The 20,518-nt window shown below is 39.8% G+C and overlaps 1 protein-coding gene across 4 annotated transcripts in view; it reads left to right on the top strand.

Annotated features, from left to right (window-relative positions):
* The first annotated feature begins 1,223 nt into the window (after nucleotides 1–1,223).
* Nucleotides 1,224–20,518, top strand: part of ZC2HC1A (zinc finger C2HC-type containing 1A) — a 35,410-nt gene continuing 16,115 nt past the window's right edge. For 2 of the 4 annotated variants that reach the window (XM_074817058.1, XM_074817061.1), the window contains exons 1-6: nucleotides 1,226–1,289; nucleotides 13,851–13,924; nucleotides 14,653–14,769; nucleotides 14,980–15,115; nucleotides 18,497–18,645; nucleotides 19,651–19,750. In XM_074817058.1, the coding sequence (XP_074673159.1) occupies nucleotides 1,274–1,289; nucleotides 13,851–13,924; nucleotides 14,653–14,769; nucleotides 14,980–15,115; nucleotides 18,497–18,645; nucleotides 19,651–19,750 (592 nt within the window). In that variant the 5' untranslated portion in view covers nucleotides 1,226–1,273. Of the gene's footprint in view, nucleotides 1,290–13,850; nucleotides 13,925–14,652; nucleotides 14,770–14,979; nucleotides 15,116–18,496; nucleotides 18,646–19,650; nucleotides 19,751–20,518 lie in introns of all 4 variants that reach the window. The other 2 variants (XM_074817056.1, XM_074817057.1) reach the window with 2 other exon arrangements.

The following is a 20,518-nucleotide window of genomic DNA, read 5'->3' as shown; positions in this document are numbered from 1 at the left end:
AAGGAGATGCAGAGAAGACATGATCATAATCTCCAATATAATTTAGATTTTATGTATTTGTCTTGCTTTCTTTGAGTTGCATTCCCAGATGTAGCATGGTTGGGACAATAACTGTGATTCTATGGACAAGCAAATCTGTATCAACCAACTTGTCTCAAGAAGAGAAATTATTTGCATGTGCCTGTAAACACAGTAGTAGTTTCTGTAAAATTTGTTGTAGCTTATACAGAAAAACATTAATAGTTGCTCATGGCATATTGCTACAAGAAAGACAAATAAAAGATCTTAAGAATTAATTTTAAAATAATGTCTTGAAGAAAAAAATCTTGAAGTGCTTTTGTTGCTAAAAATGTGGAAAAGCTCTTGTAAAAGGAACAGAAGAATTTCAATCTGTATCAAGCATTATTCATATTAATTAGTCAACAGCAATTTAATAGTACTATTTTCCAAAACCATCCATTACTCAAATCCTGTAAGCAGGAGATACCCCCAGATACTACTTTTATATTAGCATCTCTTTCAGTTAAAAAAGAACAGGAGTTAAAGAGGGGGAGGAATCCATTGTCCGCAATTATTTTCAGGACACGAACCTGAAAACCATTTTTTGTGTTTTTCCCGTGACTGTCTGTAGTTTTCCCGCAAGCACAAGGGGTCACCCACCCATGACAGGTCACGCTGTGCTGCCCCCCAGCACCCCTCTGCTCGGCTCACTGCTGCCGAGGGCGGGGGCCCCTGGCGCCATCTCAGCGTCTCCCCGTGTCCGCCCCGGGACTAACGGCTCTGTTGCTTTCTTAACCGCACGGTTATTTCTTCCCCACGTTGCACGTCGGCCTTCTTCAGAGACAAGTGCTGCTCTTGGAAGAAAAACATCCCGCTCGCAGCCAACCTCCCCGTTACGGCCCTTCCGATATGTCAGGCTGTACCAGAGAGCCGGGCTGCGACTGGCTTTGGCAGGAAGATGCTCAGCCCTCGGGGAGACCGCCCAGGAGGGGCGCAGCCGACGGGCGGAGCGGGGCCGGGGCTCCCCGCCACGGGCGGCTGCCGGAGGGGACAGTGCTCGCAGGGGGGGCAGTGCCGGGGCGGGGGCAGTGCCCGCGGCGGAGGGGTGCAGTGCCCGCGGAGAGGGGCCGGCCCGCCCGCCCCGCGGCCGCGGGAGGCCGCCCGGGCCCGCCCGCCCGCGCCGCCCGGCCAATGGGAGCGGCGGTTGTTAGCGGGCCGGGAGGTGGCGGCGTTGCCACAGCAGCGGCGGGGCCAGTGGCGGCCGGGGTGCGCCATGGAGGGACTGGAAGGTGAGGGGCGGCGGCGGGGGTCCCCTCCGTTCGCCGGGGGCAGCCGGCGGGCGCCTGGGGCGGGCTGGGCCGCGCTGCGCCGAGTCTTCGTGCCGTAGTGGGGCGTGCTGGGGCGGCGGCGGGAGCTGCGGCCCGGGCGCCGCCTTCCCCGTTGCCGGAGCCCCCTGAGGCGGCGCGGCGGGCTCGCCTCGCTCCGGCCGGGAGTGCTGGGGCGGGGGAGGGGGCTGAGGCGGCCGGGAGTGCCGCAGAAGCGGAGCAGCGCGCTTTTGGGGCGGCGAACAAAGGCGGGAGGCGGCGGGCCCCTGCGCGGAGCCGGGCGGGCTGGGGGGCGCGGAGCGGGCAGGGCCGGCCGCGCAGCGCTTTGTCTGGGGCGCTGCTGGGCGCTGGCGGCCGAGCCGCGGGGCTGTGGCCGTTCCCCGCCGGCCCCTCCCTTGCTGCGCGGCCGGGCTGGGGTCGCGGTGAGCCGGCTCGGCGATGCGCCGCAGGCAGCGGGTGCGCTGCGGTGGGTACGGCACCGAGCCGTGCGGGCGTCTTTGCCAGGCATCCTTTTTCAGCAAACAGATGGCTGAAGTGGGTGTTAGGATACGCTTATAATGCTATGGAAGTGTTCAGTGCGGTGAAGATGAGGTCTATTTTTGCTGACAGAGAATTTGCAACTTTATTCTGTGCCAGTTGTGTTAATGAAGATATCCTCGCCCTCCAGAGTATCCATCATAACATCGGTATTGGCTTGGAATTTATGAAGTTACAGATCGCTATCTGAGTATTTTGTAGGCCTGTCATTACTGTGTTTTGCAAGCTGCTTTAGCCATACTACTTAAGAAAAAATACAGACCTGTTCTGAGTAACTATCACAAAACAGTCATTAAGTCTTCCATGCTTCACTAGAGGTAACTGAGTGCTTAAATAGGGGTGAGTACAAAATAGCCTTTGTTCTTTATCCTTTCTAACACAGTTGGAGAAGGGAGGTAGTTCTCACTGAATACCTGTCTTCTGTCTTTAGTAGATTTTACAGTCATCAGACTCTAGTCTTAGGCCTAGTGACTTCATCAAGACTATAAATGTGGACAATGTAATTTGGCATTAAAATCCCAAGAGGTTCTCTTTTATTTGATTTACTCTTTATGCTTTGCTGACTATTAATGCCTTTTAAACTTGAAAGGTGGTATCCAGCGTTTATCAAACAATGCTTTATTAGGCACTCCGACTCTCATGATAGTCCTGTGGCAATCGTATGTTGCCTGTCCAGAAGGGGAAAGCTTGCTTTAATTTTGAGTCAACAATGTATTTGACTGCAGTTGGGACTGAATGTCATCTGCAGCCCATCCATCAATTGATTTGGCTGTGACCTAGCTTGGCAAGGCCAGCTATGCCAGCTGTGTTCTGTAAGCTCTAGCACCTTCATAACAGAGGGTGGGAAGAAAGCAGATCTACAGATGACAGCAGAAGCATGAAAAACCATGTCATTCTTGCAGTAGGATTTGTCCAACTTCTTACTTTACTGGAAATGGTTTACGTTTTGTTTGCATTTCAGTAGGCATTGGGAGTGATGGGAGGATAGATTGCTAAATCATAGTAAAACCTCACGTTTATTGTGTGAACCATTTCTTGAAAGTACTTTCAAAAGTTAGAGCTTATCAAAGCATTTTTCTATGATGTGAAATACTCCTTCTGAACACACAAGATTAATTTGAGAATGACACAGGTTATAATCTGTTTCTAAAACTTCAGATGTCCTTGCATTGTGAACACTCATATCCCACATTGTTATCGAGCATCCTTGAATGCTAAAGTTGTCCAAACTGGAGAATACAGGATTCTGCATTTTTGTGGGTCACTTTGTGCTATGTTGTTCTTTCGCTAAACAAATTGCCACTACATTAAATACCTTTTTTATTTGCTTCAAAACATCTGAAGCAAGTGGTTTTGCTTTTATTTACAGTCTTTCAGTTTAAGCTGTCTCTCTTGGTGCACATTAGGTTAGGCTCAGATGAAGTTTCAGTAGAAGGGTGTCCCCAAGACAGGAAAAATGTAGGAAAAACTAATAATAAATTCTTTCATTGGGTGTTATTCTTTTTTCCAGTCATTGCTCCACTGGCAACTCGTAAGAACATTGCTGGTTGCCATTTCAGGTTAAACTTGTGTTTAGAACCACAGTTGCACAGTCATATCCATGGGCTGCCTCTGAAATCTGGCTCAGCCTGCTCCCTCTCTCTATTAGTGCTTAGCAAAATCAATTCCCAGAGCTGATTTGTACAGCAGGTCCTGGCAGTTGTGTGAATGAGGGACGTGATTATGGTAGAGGGCAGGACGTTCTCTTTTGGCAGGTGTCTGCAGGTCTCTTTTTATGACTGGAAGACCCCCTCAGGCTCAGGACTTTACGCCCTCAGAAGCTGGTGCTTTGCTTTTCTGAAACTCGTCATTACAGATGAAAGATCTGGTTTATTTCTGTTTATTTAAGCGTGCTTTTAATGAGAAAGAACTCTACCCAGTTTATTATAGTGATTCTTTCCATAATGTGAAGAGTTGAATGAGTATTAGTTGGCTTGTAGAGCTGCATTAGTGACATTTAAAAAGCTAAATAATATTTCCAGTGTTGCAGTTTCATTTTCTCACTATGTGCAAGTTTAAATGTTCAATGAAATGTCAAATTAGGTTTCTGTGTGACTTAAAAGTTTCTTCTAAAATTTACTTTTGTTGATTTTTTTGTCTGTTGCTTTATTTGTATATCAGTATTGTTATATTACTAGACTGATACTGAAAGTAAAATTTATAAAATCAAAGTTTTTTAGAAGGAATCAGTGCACACTTGTCATTGCAAGTGACAAATTTGATATTAAATCTGGTCATCACTAGTTCAGCATTTGTTACTTTCCAGTCTGTGTGCTGTTTGGCTGTTTTTCAATTTTCATTTAATTTACTGGTGAAAATACTTGGAACAATAGACTGACTGTGCCTGAAAATATAGTGATCTCTAAGGTGAGTTTAAAAATCCATTCCCGAGTAGTCCACTATGTGCTGAATCTCAGGACCATTTTTGATGGATTAACAAGTAGTTGGTTTCAGTGGAGAAAAAGAAAAAAGCTGTCACATTGGCTTGTTTTTTGCTCTCAGTTTTGCTTGAAGGAGATGGAGGAGGGGATCCAAGCACTGAATTCCTGACTTCATTTAAGCCGGAGCAGTCCAATGGTGGCATTTGATCGGCTTCTCTCCAGTCTGTTGTTTTTTCTGGGAGGATGCCGGCAACAGCTGCTTGAGCCGACTGAATGCTGCTTCCCACACTTGTTCGCAGCCCAGCCCGGCGGGTCAGGACTGCTGCTGCCTAAGGAGTAAAGGGCAGAGGGGCAGCTGTGCCGAGGGCAAAAGCCCAGCTCTCTGTGGTAGGTAACGGCAGCGCTTACCCAGCCCCAGCGTTCCCCTTCAGCCTGTGCTCTAGCAGCCGGGGAACGCTGGTTGTGGTTGGAAGGGGATGGGTGTCTGCTTGCTCAGGAAATAGCCTGCAGGCTCAAACCCAGAGCTTTCCCTTGCAGATGCCAAGTAGGGACTACTGTGATTAAGCATTTAGACTCAGCAGTGTGGGTGTGCCCTCCAGGTCTCATAGGGCTTGTTGTATAGCATCCGCTGCTGAGAGCTGAGATCCGTCCTGTAGTAACATTGGTCCCTGGACCCTTCACTGGCACTGGTAATGTCTGAGACACCCCACTCCACCCCAAACAGTGCAAGCATTCTAGTTTAGGGGTTTATATTAGTAACATGACTGTTGAAAGCAAGTGCTTATGCTTGCTTTGACAGAATTTTGGAATAAGCTGATGCCATCTTATTTTTTTTTCCCTAATAGTGTAGAAAATTATTTCTGTTTTGAAAACAAAAAATGATATTAATGTGAGTCTTCCTTTAGTGTTTGTCTTTGTCTTGCCTCACTGGATGCATAAGCAGTAGCTTCCTTACCTTGGCAGCCATTTTCTTAAGCTCCTTTTGAAAGAGGCTCCTGCCTTTTTGCAACACTTCAGGTTTTTTGTATGGTTTTGATTTTTTTACATTTTTTTAGGTATCTTACCTGTCCAGCAGAAGGAAGAATTAATTTTATGGTACTGTTCTTAAATCAGCAAGTTGGAAGCTATTAAAGATTGAGATGCAAAACTACTATTCATCTATATTCTTTTTAAGAAGTTGTCTCTGGCAGCTGTTAAAACACAATGATAAGTATGACTTGGCATTGAACTGCTATGTTTCGCTAGTCGTACTTGCACCTCCATTAAGTGATCTAATTTTGACCTTTAATACACTGTATAATTGTGGTCAATGTATTTACTTTTTCTAAGGCAGTTATGTTTTTAATTTTTTATTAATGTTTATGTTTTGGGGACAAAATTGAAAGTAAATGTTTTACTTAAGGAAAAATTTTGAAAGCTAAGTTTAGGCTGATATGTTAGGGGAAGTGCGCTCTCAGAATGTTTCACCTTTAAAGGAAAGGAAGTAATATGTGTAGATAGAAATTTGAGTGTTTCAGATTAGTCTCTTCAGCATCTTAGAACTAATGGATTTTACTTTTGCATTTTTAACTTAAATTGCAGAAACTAGATTGGTCTAGTGACTGAGCTCAGTTGGTTGAACATAGTGGGAGGATGAATGTGTTTTACCTGCACACACACACGTGATTTGGTTATTATCAAAAGCAGTTGTTGCATTTCAGTAAAATCTAGTTCTAGCAGTATGTTAAACAGTTGACTGGAGGTGGTGAGGAGTGGGCTTACTTTTAAAAGAAATTCCAGGGAGGGAGCAAATTGGGAATCAATATATTATAAATGAAGTTTATTATCAAAATTGTTTTTAACACATTATTTTATTGTTAACGAAGTAATATTCTGATAAGCAAACAGACTTACATTGGGATTGCTCTGTCCAGTTACGTTTATGTAGTAGAGTATGTAAGTCCAGAATTGCTTTGGGTGTCACTGGTGCAAAGCAGTCTTGGTTTAAGGCTAGTGTGAGAAGACCAGTCTTTGCTTGACTGCCTGCTTACAGTCGTCATGGTGCTTGTAGCCTAGTACAGGAGAACAGTGAGTTTATGATGTCAAAGCAGAGTTGTGTAACATGGCCATAGATTTTGCAGGCCACATGCTTTCTAGTGGCTTCAGTTGATCTTAAAACTCTTTAATAAAAGACCAGATAATGTATCTGGAAGTCAGATCGATCAAATATGCTGCATATTTGCCTTTAGTTTTGTTGTGTTTCCATATGTGTTACAGGGGAAGATCTCATAAATTTTTCTGGACAATCATTACAACTGAGTGCCTCTCTTAAGTGCCTGTACATTAAGACTCACAGTATGGGAACAAATGGGAGGAATTGGAGGTCTGCATGCAGTTGCAGGGCTAGGATCTTGTTGGGATCATGTGTAGGTGGTAGGACTGCAGTGTTGCAGTGGATGAATACAGGCTCCTCAGGAAGAACCGGCTGGTTGGCAAGGGGGGAAGTTGCCCTTTATGTGAGAGAGCAGTGAGAATGCATGGAGCTTTGCTGTGGAGCCAACTGGGAGTTTATGGATCAGGGTTAGCAGGCAGACTAATGTGGGAAATGTTGTTGTAGTGTCTGCTACAAGCCACCTGGTCAGGAGGAAGATGAGGCCTCCTTCAGATACTTGGAGGGAGCCTCGTATTCACAGGCCCTGGTCCTCATGAGGGACTTTAACCACCCAGTACCTGCTGGAGAGACAAATCAGCAAGGCACAAGCAGTCTAGAAGGCTTCTGGTATGCATTGATGACAAATTCCTAACCCAGGTGATAGAGGAGCTGACAAAGGGAGGCACGTCATACCTGCAAACGTCATACCTGCAAACGTCATACCTGCAAACGTCATACCTGCAAACGTCATACCTGCAAACTTGTGAAGGTCAGGGGCAGTCTTACCTGCAGTGACCAGAGGATGATTGAATTCAGGATCCTATGAAGAGAGAGCTGGGCAAGTAGCAGTATCTCAACCTTGGACTTAAGGAGAACAGGCTTTGACTTGTTTAGGGATCTGTCTGGAAGAATCCCATGAGATATGGCCCTAGAGAGGAGTCCAGGAGAGTTGGTTATTTTTAAGGATGTGTAGTGTGAATTTGGCATGTTTTCACATTAAAAGTTACACTTCATAGGAGGAAACGAGGAAAGAAGGACAGACAGTTACAGAAAAGGGGAGTGTACCATGATGCAAGCTGTGTGTGTGTTGCTATTACAACCACCCTTAACTGCATGCAATTCATTTCTTAGTCACAAAAAAAAAAAAAAATTCTTCACAGAATCCTCCTCCAGGTTGTCACTTTGAGGCAATTGGACTTTCCTTGATGTTATTTTCAAGGAAGTAATACCAAACTCACCATCATCAGACTCATGTTCAGAGCAGTAACAGTAATTTTGACAAATATAATGCACTTACATTGTCAGGCTGAGGAGCTGATATAAAAACATACAGAGGTACTATGAAAGTCTTACTCAAGCTTTTCAGCTTGAAGGAATGGAAGTTATGCTGCTTTTTGTTATCTTTTGGAAGCAGAAGTGACAGGTTTATACAAGATTAGACTGCATTGTCAATACAGAAGTATCAGAGAATTCACAAGGCTTTCTTCTAAAATTAGGGATAGATAGATAATAGTAGATTGGTTCACTATTTGTTATACAATTGCAAATAACCTAATTGCATAAAAATTTCAAAGTATGTGAACAGTTGAATACTAAGAGGCAGATCTTACTGTGATTTCCTCTTTGTTTCTCTAACTCTTCTGGCAAACTGCTGAATAGCATAGGCGAGAAGGGATTTGCTTGGTGTGGTAAGCCATGCACGTCATCAGTTATCAAGTATGGCGAGTACTGCCTGTTGTGAAGCAGTATGGTGTATTTGTCTTTTTATTTATGTTTCAAAATTCCTTTTGGCAAAATAATAACTTGCAAAACTTACACCGTTAGTGTGTATAAAAGTTTTTCTGCTTTTATACATAATTCATCTTTTCATTATTGCGCTTTAAAATTGCTCTTTAAAAATTAACGCTCTAAATTGTATTGGGCTGTTCAAAGAAGTGTTCCCTCCCTATGTCACTGCATCAGTATCATTTTTAGGTAACTCTTGTTTATAGTATTTGTCATTAGTCTTTTCAGACTATTGTTAGTTAATGTGTTGATGAGTCTCTTCAACCAAGTAATAAGCGATAGGACAAGAGGTAATGGCCTCAAGTTGTGCCAGGGAAGGTTTAGACTGGATATTAGGAAACATTTCTTTACAGAACAGGTTGTTAGGCGTTGGAATGGGCTGCCCAGGAGGTGGTGGAGTCCCCATCCCTGGAGGTGTTTAAGAGTAGGGTCGACACAGCGCTGAGGGATATGGCGTAGTTGGGAACTGTTAATGTTGGGTTGATGGTTGGACTGGATGATCTTTAAGGTCTTTTCCAACCTAGACAATTCTGTGATTCTGATTAAAAAATATAGCCCAGTCAGTACTGATTAGTGAACATAGGTTGGAGACTGACAGTCCCCAAAGAGTTAGATGCTGTGGCTTGATGAATTAATGTGGGGAATTTTTTTCATACCTGAAGTATATGGAACTCTTAAGTGGAAAATACCTTGCTTTTGGAGATGAGGGGGGAGTGATGTTAAAAGCAATAAATACAATTTTGCGGAAGAATTTGGCAAGCACTCTTCAAGTAATAACACTCAACAGTTGTAGAGTACTTGCTGGTTTCAAATAGGTACCTAGTCTCAAGGCTGGAAATCGTACCAGAGCATTTCTGCAAGATTGAATTCAGTGAGGCTTGATCTGATTATCATAGTTGTCTGGCCCAAGTCGTTTAGTACTGTCGCTGCTGCAGGTAAATAAAAGGTTTTGAAGGGCAGTCAGACGGATTTTACAACATGACAAAATACTGTTACTAAGCCTAAGTGCAGTCTTGTTCCTTTGAAGCATTCTGCACTTTATATCTAAGTGCAGACACATATTTGGGTATACAAAGGTTTCCAAAAGAGAAAACTGTAATAAAACTTCAGTTAATAGCTGTTCAGTAATACTGAAGACTTCTGCTCCCTCTAAGCGTGGAGTCTATTTACACAACTGCTTAATTTGTAACATGACAGCAAGAGCTAACATTATGCCTGTGTCTGTGTCAGATCGAACTTGTATATATTGATGGTTCCATACATTGAGAAAGATGAATCTGAGAACTGGCACGTTGCACTTTCCACTGTAAGTCAGTTGCTGTATTTGAACATGAAAGAAAGAAAGAAAAAGTTGTTCCCTGAAAACCTAGATTTTGAGGAAGTCTAAATTCATCTATGAGTATTGAAAGCACTGTGCTACATCTGAGAGACTGACTGTACAGCTATGCTGTCAGACTTCAAGGTCTACCCAGACGTTACAGTTAAACTCCCACTTCAAGATCAGAAAGTATGGGTAACTAGACTGTGACCGTATTCAAAAGGAATGTGTGCAATAATTTACATGTAGGTAGAAAAAAAAAATTTTTAAGGTAGCTGTACTCTGGAATAGTTGGAGGAGGAGGAGCTCTGACAAGGACAATTTAGAAACACAAGTGATGAGATTTATTGTAGTGTGCTAATAAAACTTTCAGTCTAGTTGTTTAATTCAGATACCCAGCATCTTAGTAGGTTGAACTCTGTTTTCATTTGAGACCTGGTCTCAGGCAGACAGTAGGAGGATAGGGTGTAAAGTTTTGGCATCGCTTCAACTGAAATACTACTTCTTCCTTTGGTATTCACATAACCATTTTGAACATATTTCTCTTTTCCCTAAGTGTGTTTAGATTAGAGAAGTTCCAAGTTAGCTATATTCATTTATGTTTAATAGAAGCATGTATATGGCTGGTGATTAGTGGTATTAAAGATGGTAAAAAGAAAAAGAAGTGTAGCCACTGGATCTTGGGTCTTCTGTGGTTGTATAACCAAAATGATGTAATCCCTGCATTGTTGCTAGATTTAAAGAAGAATGAAGAAAATTGCCATGACGCAACTACTAATTTCTATTCTCAGACTCATTTGCCAAGCAAATCCTTCTTCTGTGTCTTGATTTGAGTGTTCCCTTTTTCTAACCTTCTTCCCCCCCAATACATCCCAATTTAACAACTATTTCTGTTAACTTTTGTTCAGGAAAAAAATTCAGTCAGTCCATGACTGACTGCATTAGATACCATGCATGAATGCCTTTTAAAAAAACAAACAAAAACCCCAAACCCATCTCTTTTCCAGGTTTCACAATTTTATTTCCACGTTTTATTTTCAAATTATCAGAATCCATGTTGATGACATTGCTAACCCTTCTGTAAGGGAAGGTTCATCGGCTCCTAGAGAGAAATGTTAAGGTTTTGTGGTTTTGTTTCATTGCGGGTTTTTGTTTGTGGTGGTGGGGTTTTTTTTTACTTTTAAAGGTGAGGAAAATCACAGAGAAATGATTAAGAAATTGAAGGGGTAAGTGTGCAAATCTAAAGGACTGTAGGCTTCCCATTTTCAACAAAACTTAAGGAACTTTCATTTTTTAAAATAACTTCCTGTTGTGTTTTGGGTCAGTGATTTGTATTATGGGGGAGGAGGCGTTGGCAGTAGAAATAGCTCTTGGCAATTGTGATTGAGTACCTGCCATCAGCAAGGGAGGGTAGGAATGCTGTAAGGAAATCCAGCTCTGTAACTGCAGCTGCAGTGACTGCTAATTGGCATTCGTTATGGATTGGTTGGTATGTGGTATGTAAATACTGCTCGATCAGGTGAGCATTTATCAAATCTACTTCTTTTAATGGTGAATTTAAACACAAGCTCGAAAAAATGGTGGAAACTGTAGCTTTTCTTCTTTTACTATGGCAGATATTTGGAAGAATTTTTCTCTTGGTCAATTTCTTAGACTATACACTTGATTTCAAGATCACTAATTCTGATTTATTTCAGCTTATTTCTTAAAGACACAGTGTCACTATGTGTTTCCATGAAATGCCCCTCTTGTTTGTTCCTGCAAAGCTGAGGGTTGTATTAGGTAATGTGATAAAAAGAAATTGAACTCTTTAGCAGAAGTGAGTTTGCAGTGGCGTCTGTTAGCATTATTATGAGTGCTGAGAACACTGAAGAATGAAATAATGAAACAAACAAACTCTGCATACCTTGCATTTTTGAGTGGGGAAAATTGAGAAAAGCTTACAACCATGCTGCTTATCCTTGAGGAAAATGGTGAGGGCAGGTTCCAGCCATCTAAGCTATGTGTGACCAGTGTGCGTGTTATTACTTGTGATTATCATTTGCCATGGTTTAACTCCAGCCAGTAACTAAGCACCACACAGCTGCTTGCTCAGACCTTCCCAGTGGGATGAGGGAGAGATTCAGAGGAGCAAAAGTGAGAAAACTTGTGGGTTGAGATAAAGACGGTTTAATAAGTAAAGGAAAATCCATGCATGCAAGCAATGCAAAACCAGGAATTCATTCACCACTTCCCATGGGCAGGCAGGTGTTCAGCCATCTCCAGGAAAGCAGGGCTCCATCACACGTAACAGTTACTTGGGAAGACAAAATGTCGTAACTCCAGACATCACTCCCCTTTACTCCTTCTTCCCCCAGCTCTTACTGCTGAGCATGATGTCATATGATATGGACTATACCTTTGGTCAGTTGGGGTTAGCTGTGTCCCCTCCCAACTTCTTGTGCACCCCCAGCCTACTCATTGGTGGGGTGGTGTGAGAAGCAGAAAAGGCCTTGGCTCTGTATAAGCACTACTCAGCAGTAACAAAAACATCCCTGTGTTATCAACGCTGTTTTCAGCACAAATTTAAAACATAGCCCCGTACTAGCTACTGTGAAGAAAATTAGCTCTATCCCAGCCAAAACCAGCACAACATTATGCTCAGGCTTGTGCATTTAAGAAAACAGGCCTATGGAAAAGTTTTCAGACATGATTGTTTAAAATGGAGATAGAAAAAATACAATTAACAATAAGTTCCTAGCAAATGTTGATAATATGCAAGTATAATTCAGATGCGAGAAGGAAGACAAGATTTATCTGCATGTTTCTATCTTTCCTACTTCCCCTTACTTTTGTACACCTAAACACATACATTTAGATGACACAAAAGGAAGGTTGATTATGGCTTCAGTTGTAAAACTCACTGTCAGTATAGTCTTGCTATGCTGTAACCAAGGGTCTATTCATGTCTACATGGCAAAGGTATATAAATTAATTAAAGATATGAGCATAGATGTTTTAAACTGCAGAACACTTGTCATATGATTTGTGATTTTTTTTAAAATGGATTGTGCTCTGTAATATGTTCATACAATTAATACGTTATGCATAGTTAAATACTGATGATGAATTTCATTTAAGTAATTGAAAAAGGCAGAAATAGACCTAATAGCTACATATGGGTACTAGAAATCTCACTCAATTTTAATCTTTCATTTGGAAAAAAAGGTTTTCAGTGGGAACCATGCGGCCTGAATCTACATTTGTTTGCCGTGAAACATTTTGTTAAATTACATATTTTCTTTAGGACTGGTCCTACAGTTAACTTACAAGTACGTATGTTTAGATGGAAAATGGTTTTCCACTGGGGAACTGGGAACAAAAACTGATCAGATCGTTGAACGTTGCTGTGTTCATAACTTCAGTAGTTTAAGCCATTGGTTTGTCTGAAATACAAGTCAATTCAAAGTGGTTTTGTTTTAACTTTGTATAAATAGAGGGAGCTGTATCGTTTGCAATAGTCAGACTGAGTACAGAGAAAGCAACTATTGACTCTCAAACTTACTACCTCTTTCTTGATGTATACATGATATAAAAATATTCCTGTATCCCTCTGGTACAGCACTGAATATAATAGATGCCTGTTATTGGGAAACCTGGAGTTTTTCATCTCTGCTGTGACTCCATTGCATAATGCATCCTGTATGAATATATTTGATTGCATAGGCTTGGATACCTTGATTTGTTGGTCTTCTGTCTGATTCTGTGAATGTGTTGTATGTCAAATATACCACTTCTATTTTTGTTAACAATGCTTGAATAGCAACATCAGAAATGCTTTTGTAAACCGCAATTAATAATCTGAATAAAATACATAGTAAAAATAGCATTAAAGATTTTTTTCTTTGCAAGAGAAAGTGAAATACTTTAGCTTAGTAGAGAAAAATAAGTGATGGGATGTGACTTATATTTGATACTTTAACAGGTGATTCTTTTCCAAAGACACAGAAATACCCACTAAATACCAATTCTTGGCATGTGTTTGGGCTATCATTTTGACTTACAGTGAATCTGTCATTTGCATGTTGACATACAGGCATCCTTTTAAAGGTGCAGAGTTTCATACTGTGAAGTTATCAGAATTGATGGCAACATGTTATAGGGTCTGACTACTTCCAAAAGTACATAAGGACTCATGTATCTTCTTTTCCTTTCTGTTCTGCACAGTCTTCACAGTTCAAAGAATGTATACTTTTACAATAACAACTGTTAATTTTGCTAAGAATATGGAGTTATATTTTTATCACAAATTTAAACAAATTTTCTTATAGAAGTATGTTGTGGTTTTTTTTAAGGTGAGGTTACAGTGCAAACTGGAGATCTGTTGCCATGTAGGATTTGTGGAAGGACTTTCTTTCCCGCAGCACTGGTAAGTGGCATGAGCACTGTTGGCTTTTAGATCTGATAAGCTGATATGAGAATTAAGCAATGGTCACTATAGCTAAATAAAGTAGACCTAGATGCTTGGTTTTGGTGGGGTTTTTGTGTTGTTTTTTTTTCTCAAATAATTATCAATTTCAGTTATCCCAGTTCTGAAGCTATTTAGAAGGAGGTTAATTTTATTTTAGCATCCCATCACTTTCTGAAAACACATGCTTCTAAAAGCATCTTCTCTAGGGTCACAGAATCGTTCCTTACCTCTGCAGATATAAGCCCTAGCATTATGCAGTCTCAGATAGTAAATGAAGTGTTTTGTTAACCATTTTTAAAATACTGTGTTCTTCAGTCTTAATAGAAATTGGTCTGCCCTTAAATATGAATAGGCATTTAAGACACCTCTGATTTGTCTTGCCACTTAATGCAAATGCTGCCTACCTCCATCAATTTTTTATTTGCAAGGAGCAAATACAGATGCCTCCTATTTTTCTTCATCTCCTAAGTTTTTGTGACTGTATATGCATTCGTGAATTCCTGTAGTTCATTTTAAAAGTAATGGCTGGCATAAATGTTTAAGTGAGAACAGTCTGATATTATTCATCAAGAGTTGGGCCTTGTTCGCCGATTGACCTATCGAGGAAGAGAGAAATAATATGTTGATAACTTATGTTTTCAAAAATAAGTTCTATATTCACCTTTTGGGTTTTTTTCTGCTTGTAGAAAAAGCATGGACCCATTTGCCAAAAAACTTCTTCCAAGAAAAGGAAGACATTTGATTCCAGCCGACAGAGAGCAGAAGGAACTGACATTCCCACAGTAAAACCTCTTAAGCCACGGGTATGTTACAATTTACTCTGCATATGAACATTTTAGGCAAACCATATATGCATCATAATAAGGCTTATTTCTGCTGGCAATTTGTGATAATTAGATCAACTAGGATTTGGAAGAAAACTAACTATAATATTGTATACTAAAATGAGGCACATACTTAGCTTGAAGCAAGAGCTTCAAACGTATAAAGCTCTTTCTTTTTTGGCTTCTTAGCCAGAACCACCCAAAAAACCTTCCAACTGGAGACGAAAGCATGAGGAATTTATAGCAACTATACGAGCAGCCAAAGGACTTAATCTTAAAGATGGTGGAAAACTCCCTCCACCACCTCCGCCATCATATGACCCTGGTATGTAAAACAATTGAGTTCTTTAGAATTTTTTTTTTTAACCTAATTTTTAAAAAATTGAATTGGAAAGGAATTTATTGGAATACAGTATTCACAAGTTCTTGAAGATGACTACCTGATTATCCCTATGCAGATGCTGGTTTGTGACAGTGGGGCGGGCTGGCTGGCATCCTGTGTAGCTTTCAAAGCCCATGACTTTGTTTTTAATGCATTGAAAGGTAGTTGTGGCCAGCTTGCAGCTTGCTACCATCTTATAAACCAGAGGCTGGAAAAATTGTTTCAACACCTTGTTTCTGTCCATAACAGTGGAACTGCTCAGAAAGAGTGGACCACCTTTTTAATTGGCTGCTGATGCTGGACATCCACAACCTATTAACATTGTAGGAATGCACATCAGCTGTGTTCTTCAAATGTGTTCTCTCCCATTTCTTACTGAATTCACATTTAGTTCCATGCACGCAGTGTATGCTGTAGTGTGCATGTGATCCTTCCTCATGTGGTGGGTGTACTTGTGTTTTGGGTGTGTGAGATCTGTGGGATTTCTGTTAATAAAGGAGTGACAATCCTTGGGTGCCTTCAGAACTGAGGCTGGCTAAAGCATTGAAGCAGTCTGATGTGAGTGAGAAGGAAATATGCTTTTCAGTTAAATTCTGTGATGTGATAATAGGTTGGAGAATATATTTCTTCCTCTTGTCTTAAGAGCTATACCATTTGATCAGCTCAATGGTTATTTTCAGAAAGATTGGGAAAAATGGAAAAAAGCATTTGTTTACTTCTGCCTGCCTGTGGTCAAGTAAGGATGTGAGTGTTCCATACCTTGTTTCTCTACAGGAAAAGTGTTAGTACAGTATTAGGATTGTAATGGTGCATTCATAGTAAGAAGTGAAGTTGTATTATTCAGCATTCAGTACACACTATCTTGAAATGCCATATGCATTTTAAAATAAGATAAAACCAGTAGCTAATGCTGTGGATAAGAAACATAAGGCTTGATCATGGAAAGGATCTTTAATAATCTAGTTGTATAGGTTCTGAATTACAAGCAGAAGTGCCCAGAACTAAATCTAGATTGGAAAAGTTTCTAAAATGGCGCTCCCTTCATTCCAGAGAACGCAGATGAATTTGAAGTGAAGGAAGTAACTCTATTCAGCCCACTTAAAAACAGATAGGATGTAAAGGGAAAAGATATTGTGCCTCCATTTCTTTTCCTTCCATTTTTCACTTTTTCCAATCTGAGTCTTACTGGCTTAGTCTCCTGGCTTCATCCTGCTGCTGTGGGTAAGACTTAGGAATAGGGAACGAGGAATGAAGAGGAGACGCATGAACTGATCAGTGGATTCTCTTCTCACAAATATAACGAAAGTAGAGCAGCGGCAGCTACTGTCACTCCTTTTCCACTTTACATGTAGGAGAGAGGGATAACTGTGCATGGTATCATGGAGTGTATTCATGTTCTCCTACTCAGCTCTGTCTTTGGCATGCCTGTCTCTAACTAGCTGCTAGTCTTTCTCCTTTAGAAGTAAAGAGTTCTGTGTTATTAGTTCCTACTTAATTGCATGCGTTGAGTTTGCAAAGAAGCAGTATTGCTGGTTCTTTGATCTCCTGTTCCACCTTTTCCCTAGAAGAAGTGTGGAATAGCCTCATGATACTAAGAAGGACCTTAAGTCACCCCATTTGCATTGAACTTGACTGCATATGTGTACTGCCCTCTTATTTTGATTAGTTTGTATTTTATGAAGCTTACATTGAATCCTAAGAGTGCTTCTGGACAGTATGAACAGTACTTCCAGATAGCCAGGTGGCTGACTGGTGCTAAGCATTTTACAAAAGAATGAAGATACAATCCCTGATTCTAAAAGAGTATGCATTAATCCTCTACAGACTGATCCATTTACTTTAGTGGGCTTTGAAAATCTTTTGTGAGAATGGCACTGTACACTAGCTAGAAATGTCTCTTCTTATTATCTAGGGGTTTCCATAGCTGCTTTATTCATCTGTTTTGCTTTTTTTAACCTCTGTGGGTTTTTTTAACTTTGGGCCTGTCTTGGTTTGACTACGAAGATATTACAGTTGTTCTGCTTCTGAATTTCTGTCTCTGAAGGTATAGTTTATGTTTGAGTATTCTGACAGTAGTGGAGTTTATGTAAAATAAATAAATCATTGTTGTTATCACAGGAGATTCCCATGGTGTCATTTCTCTGAAGGATTCCTGTGTTCTTTCTGTGTCCTTTGCTCACTTTGGGTTACAGTTCATAGTTTGGTGGCCACTACATCATTTGACTCACTCAAAATTGTTTATTAATTTAAAGAGATAATATTTAAGCCAGATCTGCTGCATTTGGAGTAGTAATTTGTAATCCAAATCTTATTTTGGATTGTATGATATCTAACTAATCTTGGAGGCTGTGACTGTTGAATATCTCGTTTTCTTTGATATATTTCTAAAATCACCTAGGAACATACTAATTTAACTTGCTTTGCCAGTGTCCAGCTCTTCTGAAGTTGATGTTTATATGGTTTTGAATACTGTAATATGGGGAATTCAGCATCTGTATCTCTAGACACTAAAATGTCTATCTGAAACTGCAGTCCAAACATTTTACTTTCCAAGGGCAGTGTATTTTAAGGGGTATATTTCCAGCATACAGATGAGGGATCTTTTAGTATTTTAAATATTTACATAACCTTTCTGTTTTTTCCCCAATGTTAGTAATATTTCCTACAAGTAGTACTGTTTGTAATGTGACTAAATAAATCTTGAAAAATAATACAGCCACCAATTACTCTGTTTTGCATGTCTTCATAGATATATCCTATTTTTGGCTGGATTTCCTCAGATTCTTTTTCTTAAATTTCTAATTTTTTTTTTTAATGATCATCTCCAGTATTGCAGTTAGTTTTTCTCAGTCCTTTCAAAATTGCCAGAGAAAAGAGATTTTTGTTGTCTTTTGCTGTTTGTATGGGAAAGGTTTTAATGCATTTTCATATCTTGAACAAATTGAACTGTGTTTGTGATTTTTTTTTTTTTTTTTTTTTTTTTTTTGGCCTCTTTTCTCCATTTCCTTCCAACTGATATCCCTGCCATGTCGATATGCCTCTTTGGTCACCTTCTCTGCTGAATAGCATCTCTCAAAGTGTTTCTTGTTTTGCTTAGGTTATTTATGATCCTCAACCACTCTTCTCATTTATATCCATCAAACAAGAAACATCTTTTGTGTTACATGTGGACAATATTCTTTTCCCCAGCAATCTGTATTTGATTTTCAGATTCAAGAGGCCTTAATTTTCTCTGGGGGTGGGGCTGGAGCTGGTCTTTAAAAGACTTTAAAAAACTTTACTTTTTAAAATGCATTATTAATGTTAGGTTTTTATGTTTTTAAGATTACATTCAGTGTCCATATTGCCAGAGGAGATTTAATGAAAATGCAGCTGACAGACACATCAATTTCTGTAAGGAACAAGCAGCACGTATTACTAATAAAGGGAAATTGGCAGCTGATACCAAAGGGAAGCTTCCTACACGAACACAGGTGAACTACCACATTTTTCTTAACTTGTAGCTTGCATTCAACATCAAACCAAACTTGTTAAATAGAGTGTTGCTCTTAAATGGAATTAACTGTTTTATTCTGTAATCTTATTATTTGTGCTAGACTGAAATCAGACACTAAACATGGAAGAGGTTTTTGCTTTTTTACAACAGTAGAAGAGATCCATAAATCAGATGGCAGCAATTGCAAAACCAAAACCAGTCATAAATGTAATTCAGAGATTTGTGAAAATGACCGCTAAGGGTAGTAGCAGGAAGTAGAGATGCAGTATTGTAAAGGAAGTTGAATTTCTCTTGTGCAAGTCTTCTGAATTCAATTCAAGGCTGTTCCTTAAGTGGACAAAGTGGACATGACTACAGGACAACTGACAGCAATATTTTGGCTAATTAGAGGCTTAGAGGAATTCAGGTGTATTAAGGTAAGAGCTGCAGTAGTTGATTTATGGTGGAAACAAATGAAGGATTAAAGTGTGTGTGTTTTTCATTTAGTGGTAATGCTCTTTTTTCTGGAAGCTGTGAAAAGTGAAACATCACTAAGTAACTGCTTGTGTTGTCTTGCACTGTATTCTGAATCAGTGCTGGGACTGGTCCAGAGCACACAGGTGAAAGTAAGATTTGAAAGACAAAAATGATCCTGCCCTTGAGTATTCTTTTTAAAATTAACTGGTAATGAGGTGATAACGTTAATCTCATGAGACAGCTGTGGAAATAGGTGAGAAAACCTGTAGAAAAGTGGGAAGCACACAAAGACATACAGTTAAATGAAAAAACCAAAACCACTGAGTTAGATGATTATCTACTAGTATCATCTGTATGTATAAGAAATCAGACTAGCGGAAACCAGTTGCATGATCCCATAGCAGAAACAGTTTACCTAGTAGATAATCATTGTCTGTTTTCCCACAGTACCTGAGATAACTACCTATCGTGTTATATAGATAGTTTGATTTAATTGCTTAAATTTCTAGGTTGTATTTTGTTACAGTACAAACCTGCTGCAGTTAAGAAGATGCCTTCTGTCGGATCCACACCATCGTCATCATCACGCTTACCACAGCCAAGCGGTGTTAGCAAAACTGTTGTAGGTATGAAATGAATGTTACGAATTTTCCATTAATAGCTGGAGGGATTTCTACAGCATTGCCCAATGGTTTAAACTGACAAAGTAAAAAAAAAATCGTAGTTCAGTGTTACATGAGTGGATAAGATAGTGTCTGTCTTTCATAATACAATTTTTTTAAGTCAATGTTTTTGTGACCTGATTTTTTTGACTTACATATATGATGGCTATATAGTTTATTGTTGAAATTGATATAATGGTTTGTAAAACTTCATTTAAAGTAAAGTTGGAAGGGGCGCTGATTGGCATCTACCCAACAAGACACTTGAGCACATAGGATTCTCCTCTGGTTTTATATATCGGATCAAATTAGGTTTTTTCTGAGTTGAACCTGCAAAATCATTCTATGTAGTAATGTGTAATTGTATCCAATACTGATCTCTCACCTGACACTTCTCTGTTGTTTAATTCTGTAACTAATTTGTATGCCAAATATGATACGAATTGGTGAAAATGCATAGTTGCGCCCACTATAATATAATTATGCAAACACTGGTCTTAATCTGATTTCAGATATCATCAGATATCAAACATGTTCTGTTTGTACATACTTTGACATTCTAGACTTTTTTTTCCTTTTCCTTTCTGAAGAAAGTAACTGAAATCCAGGGGTTTTTATATTGAATAGAGCATTATGTCTCAATTGCATATTTTCTGTAAATTTCTGGAAACATACTTGCTTTATCCTCATATTTTTTTTTTTTTTTCTAAAACTCGTTTTGAATTTTACAGT

The sequence above is a fragment of the Strix aluco genome, chromosome 1 (genome assembly GCF_031877795.1).
Source record: "Strix aluco isolate bStrAlu1 chromosome 1, bStrAlu1.hap1, whole genome shotgun sequence".
NCBI lineage: Eukaryota > Metazoa > Chordata > Aves > Strigiformes > Strigidae > Strix > Strix aluco.
Note: the sequence above shows the minus strand (reverse complement) of the source record. Positions and strands in the feature narration are given on the sequence as shown.